The sequence below is a fragment of the Oculina patagonica genome, chromosome 4, assembly GCF_052425735.1.
Source record: "Oculina patagonica isolate OP01 chromosome 4, crgOcupat, whole genome shotgun sequence".
Taxonomy (NCBI): Eukaryota; Metazoa; Cnidaria; class Anthozoa; order Scleractinia; family Oculinidae; genus Oculina; species Oculina patagonica.
Window position 1 is genome coordinate 19,117,178 of NC_135761.1, and position 22,827 is coordinate 19,140,004.

Sequence of the window (22,827 nt, forward strand, 5' to 3'; positions counted from 1 at the left end):
CGCTACAATGTGTACCTTGCAGTTAGGAACAAGACTCTGTGGACTATTCAACTTTTAAAATGTGTGATCAGAAACATGCACAGCAAAATGAATTGTCCAGTTTAACAGCTAGGCTAGTATTGATATTGTTACAAGATGTTCATTCAAGTAATAAAAACGGGATAAAAATTAAAAAAAAATGATTTCACTCCGATAAGTTTTTATTTGGACTTTTTGGGGGGTTTTGATGTTGATGTTGGCGTCGACTGTCTTCTTCGTTGGGTCTTAAAGACCGAATTGTTAGGAATTGGCTTAGATTCATTCCTATTTCGCTAAAGATAATGATAAGAGTACTTAATAAACTTTCTTAATTTCTCAAGTGCCATTATCAAGTTATCCAGCTGGTTAATAAACACAGGCTCCCTGTTCTCATGGTTGCCGAAAAGAATTTCTGACAGTTTCTTTGCTCAAGTCGCGACAATGTGTAATTTGCAATTAGAAAAAAGACTTAAGTGACTATTCAACTCTTAAAAAGCCTGATCAGAAACACGCACAGAAAGAATAAACGGTTTCATCTCATTGGATCAACGTATGATTTTTTTCGAGAAAAACTGAGAAATGATACAGAGATCTTTTTATCTTGGGCAAGAAATAATTTTTACTCTCACTGTGCATCTTACCCCGCCAGCACTCTAAATGGGTACTGGGACAAGCTGACAAAATGCCATTTTCAAGTTATCCAGATTCATAAACACAGCCTCGCTGTTCTCATGGCTGAACAAAAAAATTCTGACAGTTTCTTTGCTCAAGTCGCTACAATGTTTAACTTGCAATTAGGAACAAGACTCTATTTACTATTCAACTCTAAAAAAAGTGTGATCAGAAACATGCAAAACAAGCAAAAAATATCCATTTGAATAAATAGGCCACTTTAATGTTATGAGAAACCCATTCAGGCAAGAAAAAAAATTGGAATAAAAAATAACCAATTATTTAAACTTCTCTTTGGTTTTGGTGTTGATGTTGGCTTCTTCTGTTACCTTGGGACTTGAAGACCGAATTGTAGGAATTGGCTTAGCTTCATTCCTATTTCGCTAAAGATAATAAATTAATGATAAGAGTTCTTAATAATATTTCTTAATTCCTCATAAAGTGCCATTTTTAAAGTTACCATGTTAGTTCAAAATATTTTCTGACAGTTTCTTTGCTCAAATCGCGACAATGTGTAATTTTCAATTAGAAACAAGACTTTATTGACTGAGTCATCTCTTTAAAATCGTGATCAGAAACACGCAAAACAAGAATAAATTGTTCAGTTGGACAAATAGACCACTCTATTGTTACGAGATGCTCAGTAAACAAGCAATAACAAAGTTGGATAATAATAACCAATATTTTCACTCCAATCAGTTCTAATTTGAACAGCGACAGGTAAGCATTGGAGAGGTTAACGCTTCACTCCACCACTTTTTTTAATTCTTATCTGAATTTGATATTGATGTCGATTGTTTTCTCAGTGTTCCAGTGTAAATCTTTCTTTTCAAAAAGACGCCACCCAGTTGTCGTGTTGGGAGAAAGGTTAGTGATTTTGTTTAACGTCTTTAAATGATGTGTTAAAAGCGCCCATCCTTGAGCATTCGGGACTGAGAAATTCTTTAAAACTTTTCGATTTTAAAGATCTTTTTTTCTAAAGGAGATAAATTTGGGTAATTCGGGAAATAACATTTGTTTCTTAAAAATCTCTGTCACTTAAATATTTAGCTAGCAAATTCGAAAAGATTTAATTGCGTTAGTTTACTCAAATATGCTTTTAAAAGATCACAAACGATACCGAACAAGAATACAACGCTTTTTCAAGTCTTTTGACAGGGCGCGTTCGTTTGGGATCAATCCGGAATAAGAATAATTGGAATAATGCGAGTTAGCGTTCGTTTGGCTGTCCTTCCTTTTCTGTAATAATTAAAATATATTGCAAAATGAATTATAATTCCATAATATTCCCACACGTACGCGCCTACGATTCCTCGTTAAGTACTCCTTCTGATAGTTGAAAAAGTGTTTTTTCCAAATGGCTTTATGTTCTCGAGGATTTTAGAAATAATGAGAAGCTAACCCTATTCAGACCGGGAGGAGCATGTGCATTTCCCACAAATTTATTTAACATTGGGAACATCCCTAGAGACCGGCGGTATATAAAAAACTTATTATGCAAAAACTGAACCAATTTTAACTCTGATGAAGGTTACAGAGAGTTACCGAAAATTCAGTTTTATACGTTTTTTACCACCTTTTTAAACCGATTTTAAGATCATATACAAACCAAATTTTTATTATGATTATTAACTATAAACTGGTTCCAAAATCCAATATGGCGGACAAAATTTGACATCAAACCCTTTTCCTTTATAATTTTATTATTAACTTAAATTTTTCCATCTTGAAGCATTCTTTGATAGATAACGTAAGTCTTACATCCGAAAACTTTTTTTTACGATAATTATGAATAAATCGATTTAAAAGAAATTAACCCTATTCAGACTAACTTTTTCGAGTTTCAACTAAACACTGCCAAACTTTACGAGTTTATCTTAAATGTATTTGGATACAATTTGGTTGCAAAGGTTGTTGTGTCAGGAACTTGACATCACCATGGCACGGCATTTTGACAGGCATGTTTTCCCAAATTTGTAATTTTCGTGTTTCTATTAAGGAAAATTTACTAAAACGTAACTAATTTTTACCTTTTTACGGTTTTTAGTACAGTTTGATTGATTTTGTGTACTTTGCAGTAATTTGGGTGGTTTCTGGTATTTTGGAAACATTTTGAAATTCAAGATGGCGGATCCAAGATGGCGGCTGTTTTGATATCATGATGTGATTGTCACGTCATGTGACGTCATCATCGCACGTGACCTATACCAAAAGAAACATGTTTGAACATACCATACATCCTATAAGTTTCGTTGTGATTGCTTACATATTCTGGCAGTTACATAGCGGGAGGCTTCTGAAGCCCCTCCGGTCAGAGAAGGCCAAAAAAACCCCGGTCTGATCATAAATAGGGTTACCATAAATAGGTCGTAATGACGTCAAGTTTGTTGCTAATGACAACGAAAGTTTTATCAAAACAAAACTTTTATCTGACATGTTGCTAGTAAGAGCTTTTGGTCATACATTCATCTGTGATTGGAAAATTAATAAAATGCTTTTCAGCCAATTAAATCCTGCACGTGACATCAATGATGAAGTAATATTTCGTCACAATGGCACCCAAACATCTACAGATATCTAAATCGAAACCATGTTTAAATCACAGACGACAGGCGGCTTTTATAATCCAAGTGCTGAAAACAGCAATGAGTTTTGCATAGATACTCAGAAGTGTTAACGTTACTATTTGCGAGCATTATTGTTATTCTCATTTCCCACAGGTCCGAACGAATCAAATATGCAAAACTTGCTGATCGCGATGTTATGTTCGCTGATTTTATCCCTGATTGCCTTGTGCTCTGCAGCGAACAACCACTGCAGCAACAAAGTGAGTTCATATACTTTTAGACTACAGTCCAAGCGGCCGTCTTTGTGGAAGAGATATATATTTTTAATATCTTTGTACGCCCTAGCTCTATTCAACCGAATTCAGCTATAAAGAAAATGCAACGTTTTGAAACGAAGCCTCTCTACTCTTAACCTCCATTATACTTTCAACCATCGTCATCTCCAACTCTAGCCCCGCCCAACGATCTTTTTCGCTTTTCTTGTTTATTTTTTATTTTATTTATTTTTTGTTGTTGTTGCGGTTATTTTTTTAACTAAAGCTTTCAACTTTAGATCATCGTCTGCTGAAGATAGTGTAATTGGTATGGAGGATACAAAATGGTGAATTGATAATTAGCCAAAGATAGAGACGAATAACGTGCTCTGTATGATATGTTGCAGACTCAACAATTGTGTTGCGGTGGACAACCGGGAATAAATGGTATTCCCGGTATGCATGGCATGCCGGGATCCCCTGGGGCACCTGGCCGTGATGGCTGTGACGGAGCCAAAGGAGACCAGGGAAGTCCGGGAAAGACTGGACCCCAGGGACCACCTGGTGCAGAAGGAAAGAAAGGAGCAAAGGGAGATCCTGGTGTCCAGGGCCCTGCCGGCCAAAAAGGAGAGAGAGGGGAGAAAGGTGACAGTGGACCTCCAGGAACACCTCAGCTTTCCTCGCACATGAACTGGAAAGAATGCACATGGACAACTGTAGATGGAAAAGACCAAGGCCTTATCAAAGTAAGAAGTTTATTTTAAGAATCTGAATAACATAGTAACAAGATCGCACAACCACATAACACATTTCTCAGACTGCGATGTCCTTTCAATTTCAGTGCGTGGTCATTTTGGAAACGTTTTCGTGAAGCCGTCAGAAATTTTCGTAGTTATTGCTGTAATACTGGCTTAAAGGCGCACGAAGCTAATGGATTGTTTAAATGTTTGGTTGCTTTAAGGAGGCTCGATGTAGTATTTTAGCGCTAGGGTGGTTGTTTTAAAAATGAAAATTATCATGGAAGCCAGTCTTCGATTTTTGCCAAGATACGCCATAATGATCTAGTATGACCAATTTTTTTTTTTTTACTGGTCACTTAGTCACAAAGGCTACCATAGCAACCATTGTCGTCTTATTTTGTTTTCAAGTGAGCCTAATTTTCTCGAAATCTAGATTGACAATAAGTATTATTTTTTTGATATGTTAAAGTTGAGTAGATTGACTAACTGTTGACAAAAATTTCAGTGTAAGAGCGTTTTCAAGTAAATCAAGAATGAAGATTTCAGAAAAATCCCATGTTAATGTGAAATAGGGGCTTTTAAATTGTTTCGTAGTATTTGAACGCAATCATTCAAATGAAATATAAATACACCATCATAGACCATTAACTAAAAGCGAGAGACTTTTTGCTTTGCTTTTTACGACTGAATTTATTCAGGAGTATTGTGGGTAGCCTTGGTTGGTCGGTTTTCGGTTGGTCCATCATCTGTAAACTTTTCATTGCAACTCCGCTGACCAGCAGATATACTTGTAGAAAGAGTGTAGCAAGGCGGCCGTATAAAAGCGGCCGTATAAAGGCGGTCTTTTAAATTTAAAGGGGTTTACAAGAAAAACCAGAAGCAAAGAAACAAAATATGGCTGACAATTACGTGAAGAATTAAGCAATCGACCGCCAAAAAAGTGAACATTGAGAGCCAGCAATCTGCATTAATCGATCGATGACTTTCGTGTCTATCTTTCGAGCTAGCGTAGTACATGTAGTCGAATGTAGGAGCATTCGAAAACTAAATCGGGTTTCACATAAGCTTCATAAGCGATGGATCTATCTAGAAACCAGAGCGTTGGCTAAAATCGAGTGCGTGGCTGCTTGTTCCCAAGAAAAGGAAAAGCTTTTCAGATGAAACAGCACAATATTACATTTGTACCTGAATCAGTCTAATATATATTTTTTACAGCGTTATTACAGCCTACATGTAAATTATTCTGCAATGCATACCTACGGAGCGATATAATGAACAAACCATTTTAGTGCTATGGGTTAAAAAAAGAAAAAAAAAAAGGAAAAAAGAAAAAAACTCTCCCCTCTAGGATTCGAACTCGCGACCTCTCGATCCGCAGTCAGATGCCTACCCGACTGCGCTACTTGTGCGCACTTAGTCAGGTGAGACGAAAATATCTTATATCAATGTTATTGACATTGCGCCGTTTATCTGTTATCATGTGCATCAAAGAAATGTTTGAATCACCTGCTGCTCATAAATTTTAAAGGAATGAAAACTAAACTTTTGAACTTGGCAAAAAAAATTCAGTCGTGGCTCGAAGAGCTCTTTGATTTAAAATATATCGACAGCCAATTGTAGGAAACTACCTGAAGTTACTCTTGCTATGGTAACCTTTGTGACTTAATGACCAGTAAAAAGTAAAACTGTGGTCATATTTGATCATTATGGTGTATTTTGGCAAAAAATCGAACATTGGCTTAATTACTACATAATATTCAATTTCAAAACGACCACCCTAGGGCTAAAAAAACGACATCGAGCCTCCTTAAATGGTTAAAGAAAGAACATCGAATTTGTAACGTAGAGGTGTTCCCTCTTTGGTTCTTGTAAAAAAAAAGTATAGTACAGTGGTCTTATAATTATAATAAACACGGAAAGCAACGTCGTTGGTGTTACTACATCTCCGCAGTTTGTGAATGCAGGACTTGCTTAATTGTTCACCTTTCTTTCCAATGGAGGGCAGATTTATCCATTTTCGTGAGAGTGAAGCTGATCACGTTTCTCGGAACTCTTAATAAATCGATCCAACTGTTTGATAGCTAAGCATTTAGGAAAACAATTCCATGGCATAAATAATCTAACTTTAGCACGACTATGAGATTTAATTTCATTGGAAGAACAAATTCGATAGGTGCGGTAAACAAGTGATCTGACCCATGAGATCTTATGTGACCAGGCTACGAAGCTGACAATGGTTCATTAATAGACCGAAATATAGCGTTTACTTCAAACAACTTGAATGCTTTTCGTTTTCTGAATTTCAGTCATGAAAATATAATGAATTTTGTCGGATAATCCTTTATTTTATACTATAGGAGTAAAAGTATTCATTGATTGATACATGGCAGAAGATTTGTCCCACCTTTCTTGCCTTTTGCATACAAGCGAAGTTTTTAGAATAGCTGATTCCTTATGGAAAATTTTGCCTGTTTTGAAGTCGCCTACAGGGATAATAGATTTTTTCTCGATTTTCTCCAAATTGAAGCGGCCTTTTAAAAAAACAAACTACATCACGTTTAGTTACTTGAAAACACCTGGTCAGCAACAGGGAGGAGTGTGGGCTTTGGGAACTTTTTTTTTTAATTAAGTGCTTGAAATTGAAAAGTCGTACTCGTAGTCGATCTCGTACTCGTACTCCGATCTGAAGATCCCATTTTACAGGCATTCGCTCTTAACAATATCCTTTTATCGAATTCCCGAGTACCCTCCACCACTCCTGACTGCAATTATATTTTTGGTAGTGGTTTTAATCAAAATTAATGACAATCATCTTAATAGAACTGTGAATTTGTGAAGAATTTCACGAACACTGCACTCCATGTCTACTTTGCTGGTAACCTCAGGATTTACAACTGTGACGACTGCTGTAGCCGTTGGTATTTCACCTTCAATGGCGCCGAGTGCAGCTCTCCTGGGTCCATCGACGGTGCGTTCTTCATGTGGCACGGCAAGAACCACAACCTACACCGTCACCGCCATATTGAAGGTCACTGTAATAACATTCACAAGGGAAAAGTACAAGTGGGATTTTGGGTTGGAAACTGCAATAAAGGCCACAAGAATGCTGACGCGGACACAGGCTGGGCTACAATGTCCCGGATCTTCATTGAAGAGGTGTCAAAAGCTCAGCAGTAAACCGTCAGACCTGATTCACTGGACTTTTAGCTAAAATAATTTCAATTGCAAACCTTAACAGTAAAAACGGCTATTTAGCTGGAACGATCTCTAGAGGTAAATGTAAAATCTGCATTGCTTATTAAGAAACGATAAATTGTTATATTATCAGAATTGAAAGTTCGATTTGTACGAGTTAAGGAAAAATAAAGTCCAGGAACATTAACAAAAAACTTTCTTGTATGAAATATAAATGGACTAAAAATCACGTGATGTATCAAAATCAAAAATCGCAATTTTATCATAGAGCAGCGTTACCAAAAAGCAAGCAAAGACCCACCCCCAGCATCCCGCCCGTCAATCGCCAACTATCATCCTTTATATCATCAGTAAAGGAAAGCCTAAGTACTATAGAATAACATAGGTGTACGAGGCCTGAGCACCGAAATTTTTCGGGCAAAATCCTTCGAATTCGGGCAACAAGCTTAGGGAAAAATAGAAAATGAGCCGATAATTCTCAACGTTCAAAACGAACTACATCAACAGAAAAGGTATTGAAAATAAACCGAACTTTGTTGTTCAAAAGTCTCAATTTCTCATTTATTTGTGTTAGTTTTTCTCTTGCCAATTACAATAATCATGTTCGATTTTTCTCGCAATTTCTCCGTGACCCCTCAGTTTGCAGGCTACAAATGTAATAAAGGTAATGCTTTTGGTTTAAAAGTTTAGTTGTACACTATTTTTTAGTACACTGCAATATGAAAGCCTTTAAGATATGTCATCTGTAATATTTTCCAGTTTTTCTTGCTTTCAGAAGAGCGGCACAGCAGCCAAAATATCTTCAGAAACATCACAAATCGCGTTAACTTTCTTCATTTTGAATATTTGCCCCGTCCCTCGCGTTAATTTTCTTTATTTAAAAGAAACTTTCCCTCCAATTCGCGCTAATTTCAAAGACCTTAATTAATCGGGCGTGGCCGATTTAAGGTTTACCCTTTGGTCGTCCTAGAGCGTAGTCTCCTGGCGCGGCCAAAAAGACGGGGATAGCTCGGGGTTGCTACAAAACCGCTACGGGTGACGCATACCGCAATGGTTTTCATTTTAGTTTTGACAGGAAATCGTTGCAGGCACACTTGGTCGACTTTTGGGTTAATGTGTAATCAGATTGTGTTTTTTTGCTTCGGTGGAAGGACAGAGAAAAAAGCTTACGGTGCAAAGTACAGTATGGGGCCCAGTTCTCGGCCACTTTTGACGTAAACTTGTATTTCTTACCTCAGAAGAACCGCAGGAACTTGAAATTTCTCCCAGAGCTAGCTACATTATTCAGCTTTTTGGTGTAAAGCTATCGACCGGTCAAAAATTAATTTTCCCGAGCAATAATAAAAATAAAAGCTCCATTTGTGGGCCCAGTTCTCGGCCACCTTGGCCCAGTTCTCGGCCACTTTTGACGTAAACTTGTATTTCTTACCTCAGAAGAACCGCAGGAACTTGAAATTTCTCCCAGAGCTAGCTACATTATTCAGCTTTTTGGTGTAAAGCTATCGACCGGTCAAAAATTAATTTTCCCGAGCAATAATAAAAATAAAAGCTCCATTTGTGGGCCCAGTTCTCGGCCACCTTGGCCCAGTTCTCGGCCACTTTTGACGTAAACTTGTATTTCTTACCTCAGAAGAACCGCAGGAACTTGAAATTTCTCCCAGAGCTAGCTACATTATTCAGCTTTTTGGTGTAAAGCTATCGACCGGTCAAAAATTAATTTTCCCGAGCAATAATAAAAATAAAAGCTCCATTTGTGGGCCCAGTTCTCGGCCACCTTGGCCCAGTTCTCGGCCACTTTTGACGTAAACTTGTATTTCTTACCTCAGAAGAACCGCAGGAACTTGAAATTTCTCCCAGAGCTAGCTACATTATTCAGCTTTTTGGTGTAAAGCTATCGACCGGTCAAAAATTAATTTTCCCGAGCAATAATAAAAATAAAAGCTCCATTTGTGGGCCCAGTTCTCGGCCACCTTGGCCCAGTTCTCGGCCACTTTTGACGTAAACTTGTATTTCTCACCTCAGAAGAACCGCAGGAACTTGAAATTTCTCCCAGAGCTAGCTACATTATTCAGCTTTTTGGTGTAAAGCTATCGACCAGTCAAAAATTAATTTTCCCGAGCAATAATAAAAATAAAAGCTCCATTTGTGGGCCCAGTTCTCGGCCACTAAAAAGCTTGTGCGTAATTATCTGTAAAAAAATGCTCAATTAATTTTCACAGTCATAAAATCACTCTGTAAACCTATTTATACTATATCGATCCCAAATTATTTTTATGATGCTTTGTTTTACTTTAGAAAAGAAGGATTTTAACGCGCCTAGTTGCCTATGTGCAGGTTCTGGCAAAACCGCATTGTGTGACCCGTGCATTCAGATGGTTTATTTTGCAGTGAAAAGGTCTTGAAAGATTTAGGTGTTGTAGAAATAATAGACAAGACAAGAGTCAGCTCAAAACTTAGAGATAAGATTGAACTTTATTTTTAAAACATTTATTTCTTTCATTCTGGCAGCAGCAGATGAAATTATATTAAAAACCAAGCGCTAAGCTGTGATAGCGAGCAGGGTGGCCGAGAACTGGCAAATACGCAAACGTCGCAAGAAAAAATTTCGAAGTAAATTAAGACCAAAAAATACAACGGTTCAACGAAAAGTTAACTAAAGCAGAAAGCTGAATTATTCTACGTTTCACATGCCAAAAATTAGCTCGTATGGTGGGGGCTTTTGGATAAAATACGAATTTAACTACATCCATGAATTTGGAGCCGTAAACAAACAACTTTTTCGGGAATGCAAATTCACCTACCTCCGCGTAAACTCGACGTGTGAGCTTTCTATATCGAATTGAACGATCAAACTCAAGATACTTAAAGCACATGAATCAGTCTATCGTTTGAAGGAAATACCTTTTTCTTTTGATTCAACTGGAGTGTGAAAAAACGCGTTAAACACAAAGTGGCCGAGAACTGGACCCGGCCGAGATACTGGGCCCCATACTGTACTGATATTCACCATTGTGAAATTGCACTTACTTTGACAAGTTAAAGTTATTTTTGTAAATGAAAAAGGTAACGTCATTGATGTCACGCAGTGTTTTTTTAGCAAACTAGATGGTTTGCTGGTTTCTGACTATGAATGGGGGTGTGATCTTGCGGTATATTTTTTGAGCCTGACTCCGCCGTAAAACTTTTTTTTTATTTAGCAAGAACTGTGTCGATTTTCATTTCTGAACAATTGGTCGTCAAATCGTTTGTCACAAAGAGTAGAATGTTTGTACAGCATGTTTTGGAATTATTTTAGATTTGGTTAGTAAGACGCTTCTGAAGACCTGAGCAAAACATTGGGAATGTACAGTATTAATAGGAACTTGAATGGAATTTTTCACAAGTTGGATAAAGGTATCAACTGAAAAAAATGGAATTCAAAATGAGAACTTGGATTTTGATGTAATTAAATTTTATCGCGGATTGGATGTATAATATCACGGCTTTGAAAGTCTTCAAATAATTAGAAAGGTTCCTTTCTTCCTTTTGATCTTATTGTTATTTTTATTTATTGATTATTCGAAAGTGGTTTTCGTTGATACGAAAAAAAAAAACGGGTTTTCACTGAATTGCCTGAAGTATTTTTAGACGTGATAATATTGGCTTAATCAAATTACATCGTGCACGAAATATTTGTTATTCTTTTGTCTTGAAACTTTGAGGAAATTGAAATTTTTGTTTGACAGTAGTGTATGAAAGGCATTTTATAGAACTGAATAAAAAATAAGAAACATTGATAAAGGTTATTTCAAAGATTTATTTTGCCTGATTTTGAAGGGTTTCAGGAGTTTTAAAGAGTGCTGGTAAACGGCTGTATGTTGTTTGTGATTACGGATCTTATTAAGTTTCGAACGCTCTAATTTTTGAAAGGTTAAAACAGGTTAAAACCGGGCGGTTTCATGAGTTTTTTGGGTAGAAAGGTACGGTGGTGGTCAAAAAAAAAAATGTTTAGAAAGGAATGACTGTAGTAGCACGTAAGTCGGAGGTTTGCGTGAGTCACGGGGTATAGTATGCGTGAGCTGGATTTCCGGCGTCATAACGGCATGTTTTGTTTACTGAAAGATACACTCGACGTTTAGTTAGCTTAGTCGGCTTGGGAAACTATTTTAAAAATGAATGTTGTAATAGTTAATTAATAGTAATCTAGAATTAACCCACTCTCGATTGGAGTCTGTTCTGGATTCGCGCTACCTTTTCGCCGCGAAGGAATTTTGTAAAATTTCGCTAGTGGAAAGAGGTACTGTAAGAACAGTATCAATAACTCAAAAGGAGGAACTTCTTTGTAGCTCTGAATTAAGACGTATGATAAAATTTTAGAATAAGAAACTTTCGATATATGGTTTTCATATTGGTTTTGTCAATTTCCTTTTGTGGCAGATTTTTTGAGAATCAGCTTTTCTTTCGTGTGATGACAGACACAGGACAGAACGAGAGGTGGATGAGAAAGATGCCGAAGATGAATAGGCACCGAAAAACGACAAGAACCGTCAAGGACTTATCTTTAGAGGGCGGGGAGTTTTGGCATACTGTATTTCGAGGACTGGACTGGACTAGTAAAACGCGGACTAGTAAAACGCGGACTTGTAAAACGCGGACTAGTATAACGCGGACTTGTAAAACGCGGACTAGTAAAACGCGGACTCAGGTAAAACGCGGACTTGTAAAAGGCGGACTAGTAAAACGCGGACTAGTAAAACGCGGACTTGTAAAACGCGGACTAGTAAAACGCGGACTTGTAAAACGAGGGCTTGTTAAGCACGGACTTGTAGAACGCGGACTTGTAAAACAAGCGCTTGTAAATCGGATAAAACTAAACGGTTTAGCGAGCGAAACAATTTGTGTTTGAAGCTCTTGTGTGTTTCTTCGACGGCATATTTCTAGCTTTTTTGAGCACTCTATGGTCTGTTTAAGCGTGGAGATGTTTTTGCAGTATAGCACATGTTCGTTCTGCAAACCCCTACTAAAACAACGGGATTGATGCTATGAGTTGTGTGCATATGTTTCTTTCTTTCCACTACTTGACGTCTGTTGAGTGCAGTCGTTTGTATTGCTCGCACGAGGTAGAACGGGGCCCGTCCAGAAATCAACAGTCAATCGTAAATAAAGGTGACGGGCCTACACGACTCCTACGTTCGTGACATTAGAATATTTGCCGTTGAATGTTTAAATTCGGTCTTTCGACCTTAATTGCTTCTGACTTCTTTCTGAGGGTACTGTTTTAATTTGGGGGCAGTATGTGGTAAATAAAGGTGACGGGCCTACACGACTCCTACGTTCGTGACATTAGAACATTTGCCGTTATATGTTCAAATTCGGTCTTTCGACCTTATTTGCTTCTGACTTCTTTCTGAGGTTACTGTTTTTTTTGAGACATTATGTATTGAAGAGAGCCGTAAGATGATTGTGGCCAAGGAATTCGAAGTGTCTAGAGGCGTTTTACAAGTCCGCGTTTTACTAGTCCGCGTTTTACTAGTCTAGTCCAGTCCAGTCTACAAGTTAAAGACACATCAAGACCACCCCACTGTGAATTGCCATAGCACAGACAAAATTATAGTCAATATCTTATGTGTTTTTAAGAGAATTACATAAGAACCAAGGCATGTCTTGTCTTGCCTTACATTGACATGCAATAATTTGGAAATACTAAGCTCGTAACAGTTTAAGACAGAATCCATCAGGAATTTGAGTAACATTAATTTTAGTTACGCAAAAATTGAGCACCAGAATAATTTAAATCCTTGTGTTCTTTTCATACCTTGTTAAAGGCTTGACATGTGATAACACCAACATAACACCAACAACAGTTCTTTATCAGTGGGGATTGAAGAAAAAAATGGAAACATCATCACACAGTTGACCCCCATGCAAAAACACTCCAGGATGTCACGGGACTGTTTGGTGTCCGTCTGCCAATTTCTAACTTCAAATTCCAATGTTAAATTCACATTAAATTTTCAATATTTCTTAGTTGTCTAAATTTTACTAATTCTTTTAAAAAAACTATCACCTGCCAAACATCCCCAAAAATCACTCAAAAAATTACAAAATACCGCAATACATAGATACATGGGATGAGTGAAGTTTCCTTGGATTCCTTGAAACACCAACAAGATATTTCCGTTTAAGGTGGCTGATAATGGGTTTCAGTATTTCCCAGTCCTTATACTTTGGTTCAGGACTAAAAGCCTTCATCAATTGCTATTACAGTAATGGTATGAAACAAATGTCCAATCATTCATCAACAAGTTGTGATCATTTTCTTGACAATAGTAGTTCCCCGGTAAACAGTTGTAGTACTGTCCCATCAAAGTGCAATGCCTGGAAAATACCGAAAAGCACACGACCTTCAGGTGAAACCGCACCTTACAGTATTACCAATACACTGCACTTTGCTAAGTCTTAAAACTTTACATTGTCTAGTCGTCTACTTTAATCGTTTATTTGTATTGTGTGAGATACATTTATAAATTGAAACCATCATGTCATTAAGTAATAATGCAATCTCGACAACGTTCTAGATATTATATTATGCACACTAATACAGCTCATGCAAGCCCTGTGACTTACACAAACACAGTCGGACTGAGTGCTACTTAAGTAACTGCTTCGTGGTTTCTGCTGTACTGAACCCTGCCTTTCAAGGCAAAGCGCCCGATTTTAAGCTTCTCAAGCTTCTCAATGTTCTTGTTTAGGGGAGCGTTAAGAGGCTCCGACTGAGAACATGAAGAACCGTTGGACAGGCTGGGGAAATCGAAAATATTGAAACTTTTCCTGAATAACACCGGTACCTTTGGGGAACTATGTTCGAAAATATTATTCTCATCTTCTAGGAATTTATGGTTTTCGAGAAATTAAGAAAAAAAGAAAATAACGGTTTTAGCTCATTAAAAATGCAAAAAATATGCGTAAAAATGGCAAAGTTCTCGATATTCCTATAAGAGCAATTTTCAATGCTCTGAATCGTAATAAACTTAGAAAAATAGCTTGACCTTTCTTCTTTCAGGCAACATACACCTTTAATTTTTTCCGGCTATTTTGAGGTTTCTTTCGCCTTTTAAAATATTGCTTTATCAAGCACTTTGGGAAAGGGCAAAAATTGAGAAACTTTGGAGGCCGAAAAAGCACCTTGATATGTCCGATATCGAGTCTTACCGTACCCAAATTCGCAAGTAGCCAATCAGAAGCGCGATCTACTGTCCTGATATCCTACGATATCAAGTCACTGACCTGATATGCATCATATCACGGTCACTTTGAATTAAAGTAGTGTTTCCGTACGATGAATTGAAAAGAGGTTTTACCAACTGATAACAGAAACGAGTATTTTTAATTAACTGGTGCGTACCGGTCGTAAAATGAGAAAAACTTTCCCGCCAAAACTAAACTTGAGCGCGCTCACCAATTGCGCGATGTTTGCCGACGAGTACTGAAACATTCACACTGAAACAATGGAGTCGGAGTTTCTAAATTTTTCGCTAAATTTGGATTTTGAAAATTTTGGGAATGAAACTTCAAACAAACGAGTAAAAAATGTGAGAAGAGGACTTGATAAAAGTGTTGAAGACCAAAAAAGTATCAATACAAATAAGTCAACACATTTTGCAATACGTGTCTGGCAAGCATGGCTTCAACAGAGCGAATAATATCACCGGATTTTTGGCTGAATTTGGGTACGGTAAATACCTAATAGCACCTTTTTGGTACGCTACGGCGGCATATCAGGCTCGTTTGGTCTCGCCATGGGTATTTTGGCTCGACTGCGTCTCGCCAAAATACGAACCATGGCTCGACCAAACTCGCCTGATATGCCGCCGAAGCGTACCAAAAAGGTACGATTAGGTATAAAAACTAAACACTGTGCAAAAGCTCGATGTCTCTTCTGTTATAATATCAAATAAAAAATCTGGGTACTCAAGATTCACACAAATGAAAAAACGAAAGTTTACGACCTCCTCGTGTCTAATTTGCATAAAACTATTTTTTAACTCGGAAAAGAGTTGTAGTGGGCGAAGTGAATTCACTCCTTCCATCCTTCACCCGATTCCTGTAAACATAGGCACGCAATACGTGCAAGTGTTTTATGGCCTCTAGAGAATTAGACCTGTCCTCTGATAACCTACATTTCTAGTTAAGTTGAATGATATTAACATGCCTAATTACCAACCGAAATATTGTATTAATGCCAGTTTTCTTCAGCTTTACGCCGAAACTCTAAACGTTTGGTTTTTAGAAACAGTTAGACTCCGACAAAAAAACCGAAACACTCGGAAATAAGCCGAGACCCAATTTTTTCGTCGCAATCTCTTCTACAATAATTATTTCTGCCTGTGACCTATTTCTGTTCCTTTCCTTCTGTTTCTTTCTTTAAGTTAAGTTAATTTGCAGAATCATAGACTACGAGCAGTCCCTATTTTTTCGCAGAGTTCGGAAAAAAATTTCGCTTAAAACTCGACGGACTGTGCGAAAAAATAGGGACTGCTCGTAGTCTAGCAGAATCACTGCTAACATGACTTTTCAAGAGAAGGAGGGTCAAGAAGGAATCGATCTATTTGACTTGTTATCGCGACACCAGAAACTGGCCAATCAGAAGCGTTCGTTCCCACGCGCTTGGTAAACATTGTAACACGATCTGACAGAAATCGGCTACATGTAATATTTTTGTTCAGAAGCGAGAACTTAAAATACCACGACTTCTCTCACGTTCTCTGCTAAACGAAACCAATTTAGAAGAGTTTGGTTGGATTGAGGATACTCGACAAATACTGGTAACAGCACATGTTTCGTTTTGATGACATTTAAAGTTCACCCGCTTGATCTGCTTGATCTTTTTGCTAGCATCTGAAGATTCACTAAATCATCATCAAACATCCCGTATTCTCTGGCGATTTTGGAGTTGTTCTGAACTGTCTCTACCTCGGCGACAACTTTCAATTTGAAGGTTTAGTTGTTTGAAAACCAGTAGCTTTTGGCATGATGATCGATAACTGCTTTTCGGAAGAATAAGTGATTGTTTGAGATGGGATTCTGAACTCAGGTAAATGTTTTGTCACGCTTGTGTACGGTTCTATTAATAAATTCATTCTTTATCAGTGATTTGTTGTTTTTCAATTACATAGTTGTGATTTAACGAATATGTTGATTCGCTGCACGTGGATTGTTTTAAGTTTGAAGGAAAAATCAGGTCTCGGCTTACAGCCGAGTGATTTGGGTTTATTTTTTGTCAGAGTCTAACTGGTTCCAAAAACTAAAAGTCTAGGGTTTCGGCTTATAGCCGAAATAATACGGTACATGCATGCTTAACTACCAGCCGAAATATTGTATTAATGTCAGTTTTCTTGAAATAGACCAAAACTTAATTTTTCTAATGATATTATTATTTTGCCTAACCTTCAAAAAACAAAAAGGAAAAATAAAAAGAAAGAAAACAATTTGCAACCGATGGGAACTCTAACACTTGCCCTTTCGGCCTGCTCTCGATGAGCAGCTAGATGACAATGAAACTAAACTAACATTTGTTTTAGCAAATTTTCCTTGTCAGTTTCTTGTTTTCGATTCTTGTTTCATAATAACTTTTCCGAGTTTAGTGGCTCATAGCCACTTTGAATAGTTATTGGATTCGTCCTCTGCTAAGTGATCTGGTCCGCTAAATTTAAATTTGGGAGCTATGATTCGCACAAAGAAAGCAAGCTTAAACTTTATTTGATTTTGTTGACGTCTTATGCCTATCAACATGTTATATAAAGTTTATAAACACGAAGAAAGAAGAAAAAACAGTAAAATCATTGACTAAACTCATTGCGTGACCTGCGTCACGTTATAAATTTTCTTGTCAACAATTGAATTTGTTTTGTTTGTTAGGACTCAGTTGCATTTCAAATTTAAGATTAAAGAATGAGATAATAATTTGTACCTTTTATTTACTCTGGCGGGTAACTCACGTCAAAGCCGTAACTTGCGTAGTATTATTAATTTGGAAGTTGACTTCAGTTATAAACATAAACGTACATACTATGTATTATGTATTACATACTATGTATTATAAATATTATGAACATATATCGCTGTTAGTTTCCGTTCAGTTGTCATTTATAATGGAAATAAAATACGAAAAGTTTCTCATCTTGTTTTAAAACAACTATATAAAAGGTTTCGATCGTGCAAAAACCATTTATTTATTATTCAGATGCACATCACAAAATTAAATTAATTCATAATTTAATTTAAAGAGACCGAACACGTACACAGCGACAGAACTCGGCGCCTAGACATTTAACACAAAGCACAAAATTATTCGGCTGAAATTTAAAAATAGAATGACCCTTTACAGTTGTGCCTCTCTTGTTGGTGGGGCTTCAGGAGTCCAAGCCCAGAAAATCCAGAATTTGTCCAGTTTGTAAATTACTATGCAAAAGTACACTTCAAATTTTGTTACATCTTGTCTGACAGATACTGAAAGCATCAATAGCGAAGGAAAATTGTTAGTTGCCCATACAGGTAGGTAATTTTGTTTTCTTTGAACCACATCTATGTTTGGGTAACTGAATTAATGCAAGCTTAACTATCCAATACCTTGGGATTTTTGTAGCGCAAGAATGCCAAGAACATATGACACTTTGTCATAAATACAAGAACACGCTCTTTCGCTGGCGGACTGGAAAGCAAGATGTTCTATACCAATGGAAATTGCGAGCCATAAGCCTTCTTTCACTCGGGAGGATCGCGGAATAGCAAGCAACCCTGCTCTGTTTTACAAGAGACGGGTATAGTTTGAGCTATATCACATAAGCATTACCTTTTTGTTACTTAATTTAGGTTTAATCCCACAGTTACAACTTCCAAGTAAAAATTTAATGAATAATAGCCTACATGATTACTATAGTATTTCCTAAACTTTTAAGTTAAAACACTTTCTTTAATATTGTAAATTAAATATTGGTTTTAAGTTATAAAATGACAGTTGACCTTACCCTACTAGCCTTCAGAACAAGCGCTTGCTGTTGGGCACTTTTAAAAAAGCCCAACAATACCGCAGGCTAATCAAAGTTTTGCGGTTTCGCGACGTCTCGGGTTTCAAGTTACAAGCAAATAAGTAAAATTTTATCACAAGTATTAAATGCGCCTTCAAAGGCAGAGTATTAGTTTTTATTGACTGTTCTACTAACTATGCTTTAACTTAACACGCATTCTACAACCCAAGATTTCACTTGTTTTGAAATCGTGCCCGGACGTTTGATTTTAATGAGCACAGGCGATGGAAAAATCACACGCAAAATTAAACTCATGCCTGCTGAAAATTTTGTGACAAACTGCACAAATTCTGGATTTTCTGGGCTTGGACCAAGCCCCACCAACAAGAGAGGCACAACTGTAAAGGGTCATTCTATTTTGAAATTTCAGCCGAATAATTTCGTGCTTTGTGTTAAATGTCCTGGCGCCGGGTCCTGTAGCTGTGTACATGTTCGGTCTCTTTAATCTAATTTTGTGATGTACATCTGAATGAATGAATGAATGGATTTTGCACGATCGAAACCTTTTATATAGTTGTTTTAAAACAAGATGAGAAACTTTTCGTATTTTATTTCCATTAATGACAACTGAACGGATCTAACAGCGATATATGTCCATCATAGTTTTAATAATTATTTACGTTTATGTTCGTAAAAAGTAAACTTTCAAATTAATAATAACTACACGATTTATATTTTTGACGTAAGTTATGCGAGTAAATAAAATATACAAATCATTCCTAATTTTAGATAAGTGAATGATATTATTATCTTAATCTTTAATCTTAAATTTGAAATGTAAGGGTCCTAACAAACAAATCTTTCCTCCGATCTTTTTAATTCAATTTTTGACAAGAAAATTCATACCGTGACGCAGGTCACGCAATGAGCTCAGTCGATAATTTTACTGTTTTTTCTTCTTTCTTCGCGTCTATATTGATAGGCATAAGACGTCAACAAAATCAAATAAAGTTTCAACTTACTTTCTTTGTGCAAATCATAGCTCCCAAATTTAAATTTAGCGGACCAGATCACTTAGCGGAGAACGAATTCAAAAATTAGCTTTATGCAAATTAGACACGAGGAGGTCGTACACTTTCGTTTCTCATTTGTGTGAATCTTGAGTACCCAGATTTTTTTATTTAATATTATAACAGAAGAGACATTGCGCTTTTGCACAGTGTTTAGTTTGACTCGATATCGGACATATCAAGGTGCTTTTTTGGCCTCCAAAGTTTCCCAATTTTTGCCCTTTCCCAAAGTGCTTGATAAAGCAATATTTTAAAAGGCGAAGGAAACCTCAAAATAGCCGGAAAAAATTGAAAGTTTATGTTGCCTGGTAGAAGAAAGGTCAAGCTATTATTTTAAGTTTATTTCGATTCAAAGTATTGAAAATTGCTCTTATAGGAATATCGAGAACTTTGCCTTTTTTACGCATATTTTTTTGCATATTTAATGAGCTAAAACCGTTATTTTCGTTTTTTCTTAATTTCTCGAAAACCATAAATTCCTAGAAGATGAGAATAATATTTTCGAACATAGTTCCCCAAAAGTGTTATTCAGGCAAAGTTTCAAGATTTTCGATTTCCCCAGCCTGTCCAACGATTCTTCATATTCTCAGTCGGAGCCTCTTAATTTCCTATACAGTGGACCCGGATATAACGATATGCCAAGGGGGCAGTAAAATAATATCGTTATATCGAAGAATCGTTATAGCGAAACTCCAGATATAACGATTTGGCCGTAAAATAACCGATAACATATGAACCAAATTTGAAGGCATTATCGAACATTGGAAGTCTAACTGCGATTTTCGGCGGTCTTAACAGTTAACGCAAAACGCAGTTAACTCTTCAAAAGTCGGGGCGGCGAAAGTTTTCAAGAAGGGCTGAATGAGCTCCTGTCCTTTTAATTACCATTTTGCCAGAAATTGTACCCCTTTTGTATACCTTTTACTGAAAAAAGGCATCCCTTTTATATACCTCAAAGACATGGCATAGACTTAGAAAAGGACGTTTTCTTGTCGTTTTCATGTAGCGCTTATTAAATTAAAATAATACAATCATAAAGTGCGTCTTTTCCAAATATTTTGATTTAAGGCCCTTTTAAAAACCTAAATGACGCATTTCGTAACCTTAAAGGTACCCCTTTCGGGCGGAGCCTCCCCATATAGGCCATTATATGGAGTACCCCCGGGCCTTAGCACCAATTCTAATGCCTTGAGAACCATCTCTTGAAAATATTTTCGGTTGAAAAGCCTTGGTAGCCATTTTCATAATTCCAACTGTTTTGAATTCTCCGGACTCGACGCGATTTCTTTCGAATGAACGAAAATTTCATTCATCAATATAATGCCGCCATGTTTACTTGCCTGGATGGCAATTGGCCTGGCTTAGTAACCAAGCCCTCAATTGCTTTATTCACCTCCAAGCGAGGTGAATATAACGTCATAAACCAGAGCTTCTTGACCAATCAGAATGTCGCATTCTTATATTCACCTCTTGAAGTTAGACTAAATAAACCTTGTTAGATGGTTATAAAACAATTATCCTGCTCAATGTTGCGGAATATCGTCTGATTTTAGCTAACTCGGCCTGCGGCCTCGTCGGCTAAGTATCTGAGTCGATATTACGCGCGATTTTGCAGGATAATTGTCAATAAAAAAAAAGGTTCATTTCTCTTCCCTCCTTTTGGTACATGTAGATCACTTAAAAATGGTGTTTATTGTTATTCTTAACAATTGGTTCATGCTTTAGCGTGCTCCATCGGGTTATGGAGCACGCGGGAAGTTTGGAGAGCACGAAAAAAGCGTAAGAGTTGCCCGAGGCGATAGCCGAGGGCAACTCTAGCTTCTTGAGTGCTCTCCAAACTTCCCAAGTGCTCCATAATTCGATGGAGCACAGCTAAAAGCATGAACCAATTGTATTATAACATTGCCGGTGGAATTGTGCATCAAAACCGGCCGCGGGGAAAAACTGTGTTTATTGTGTGCAGTGTGAGAACATAAGTTAAACTTAGCGGTCGAGCAATAAATTACACATATACAAGTTAACACGATTGGAACAGTTTGTGTCAAATGGCTGATAAATTGACTAAGTTTATACGGTGGCAGAGCGAAGGAAAAAAAAATGACGAAAACAGCAAATACTGCTGTTGATTCTGAGGTTAGTTTTTGCTGAATTAAAATTAAAATGTTTACTCCCGAGTAGCCTGCGAACGCAGACGTATTTCCGGTTGTCGTTTCTCTCCACCGAAAACGAACAGCCGAACAGATTCCAAGGGTTAAAAGAGTCAAAGAATTCGGTTCCATGCTTAGTTTTAAGTATTTTTGTGGACCGATTTTATTTGTTATTGATGTAAATAAACATTTATTTTTGAAAACGGTAGTTGAATGAAGCGCCCGAGCGGCCCGATGAAGTAAATTTTTCCCGAACGGCAAAATCACAACAGAGCCGTAGACGCTTTGGTGCAATGCTTAAAACGCGAAAACTTTCGTCAGGCAGCTAGTTTTTAGTACCATCGAGCTGTTGTCATTCATGGTTGGCCCATTCTTCCACGTTAGGGCCGTGAAAAAATGATTTTCGTCCTTCGAGACTCGCACGTTAGTTGTTGTTGTTTGAATGAAGAAAACTGAAAAGCACACAAACAACTTTGACGGCAAAATCGAATTTATTTTCTCTTTCGCTCTCCGTCTCGTAATAAGATACAGCTTACCTTGTAGCTCGTATCCTTGGAAAAATATTGAAAGGATTCACTTTTCATATTCCGAAGATAATATGTCATCGCTTTCGCGAAACACTTCAAAACCATACCCTATCCCGCGGCACATACCAATAGAGTCCACATATGGGCTCGATGAAAATGACGTCAGAAAATGTTCAAAACTAAAGTGGAACCGCGAGCCGTTAGGTGAGTGGATTCACTGCAAAGTTTTGGACATTTTATGGCGTCAATTCTATGGTCTTACCCCATATGCATGGAAAAATGTGGTCGATTTGTTTTATACCATAACAAACTTAAACAAGTATTTATCCAAAGCGATGCCTGACCGTGAAGAAACTTTGCCGGGAAGCCGAAAAGATTCCCGACACGTTAAAACGGTAATGACTCAAAAGAAGATGAAAAAGAATTGAAAGAATAACAATTTTGATTACCTTTTATTCTCTCGTTGAGTGTGTGCCTATCGCTCGAAGCGAGCAAGATGATTTTTCTTTCTAAAGATCTTGTTAGCGCTCGTTCACTGAACGTCAACAGTTCGCTGAGTCCGCTGCCGATTCGCTAGCACCGTTCTTCTCAGTTAGACAAAAAATTTAAAAGCCTGTTAAATTTTCTTTCG

The 22,827-nt window shown here is 37.2% G+C and overlaps 2 protein-coding genes and 1 long non-coding RNA gene across 3 annotated transcripts in view; 2 read left to right on the forward strand and 1 right to left on the reverse strand.

The window, feature by feature from the left end:
• The window catches only part of LOC144651780 (uncharacterized), a 116,430-nt gene that overhangs the window by 19,963 nt on the left and 73,640 nt on the right, over positions 1 to 22,827 (reverse strand). The window lies entirely within an intron of this gene.
• Positions 1 to 22,827, forward strand: part of LOC144652026 (uncharacterized) — a 98,043-nt gene that overhangs the window by 11,669 nt on the left and 63,547 nt on the right. The window lies entirely within an intron of this gene.
• Positions 1,426 to 7,614, forward strand: LOC144651867 (collagen triple helix repeat-containing protein 1-like). The gene is made up of 4 exons (XM_078511918.1): positions 1,426 to 1,557; positions 3,411 to 3,517; positions 3,919 to 4,257; positions 7,072 to 7,614. Exons 2-4 carry the CDS (start codon positions 3,428 to 3,430, stop codon positions 7,426 to 7,428), a joined length of 786 nt encoding a protein of 261 aa, XP_078368044.1. The 5' UTR covers positions 1,426 to 1,557; positions 3,411 to 3,427; the 3' UTR covers positions 7,429 to 7,614.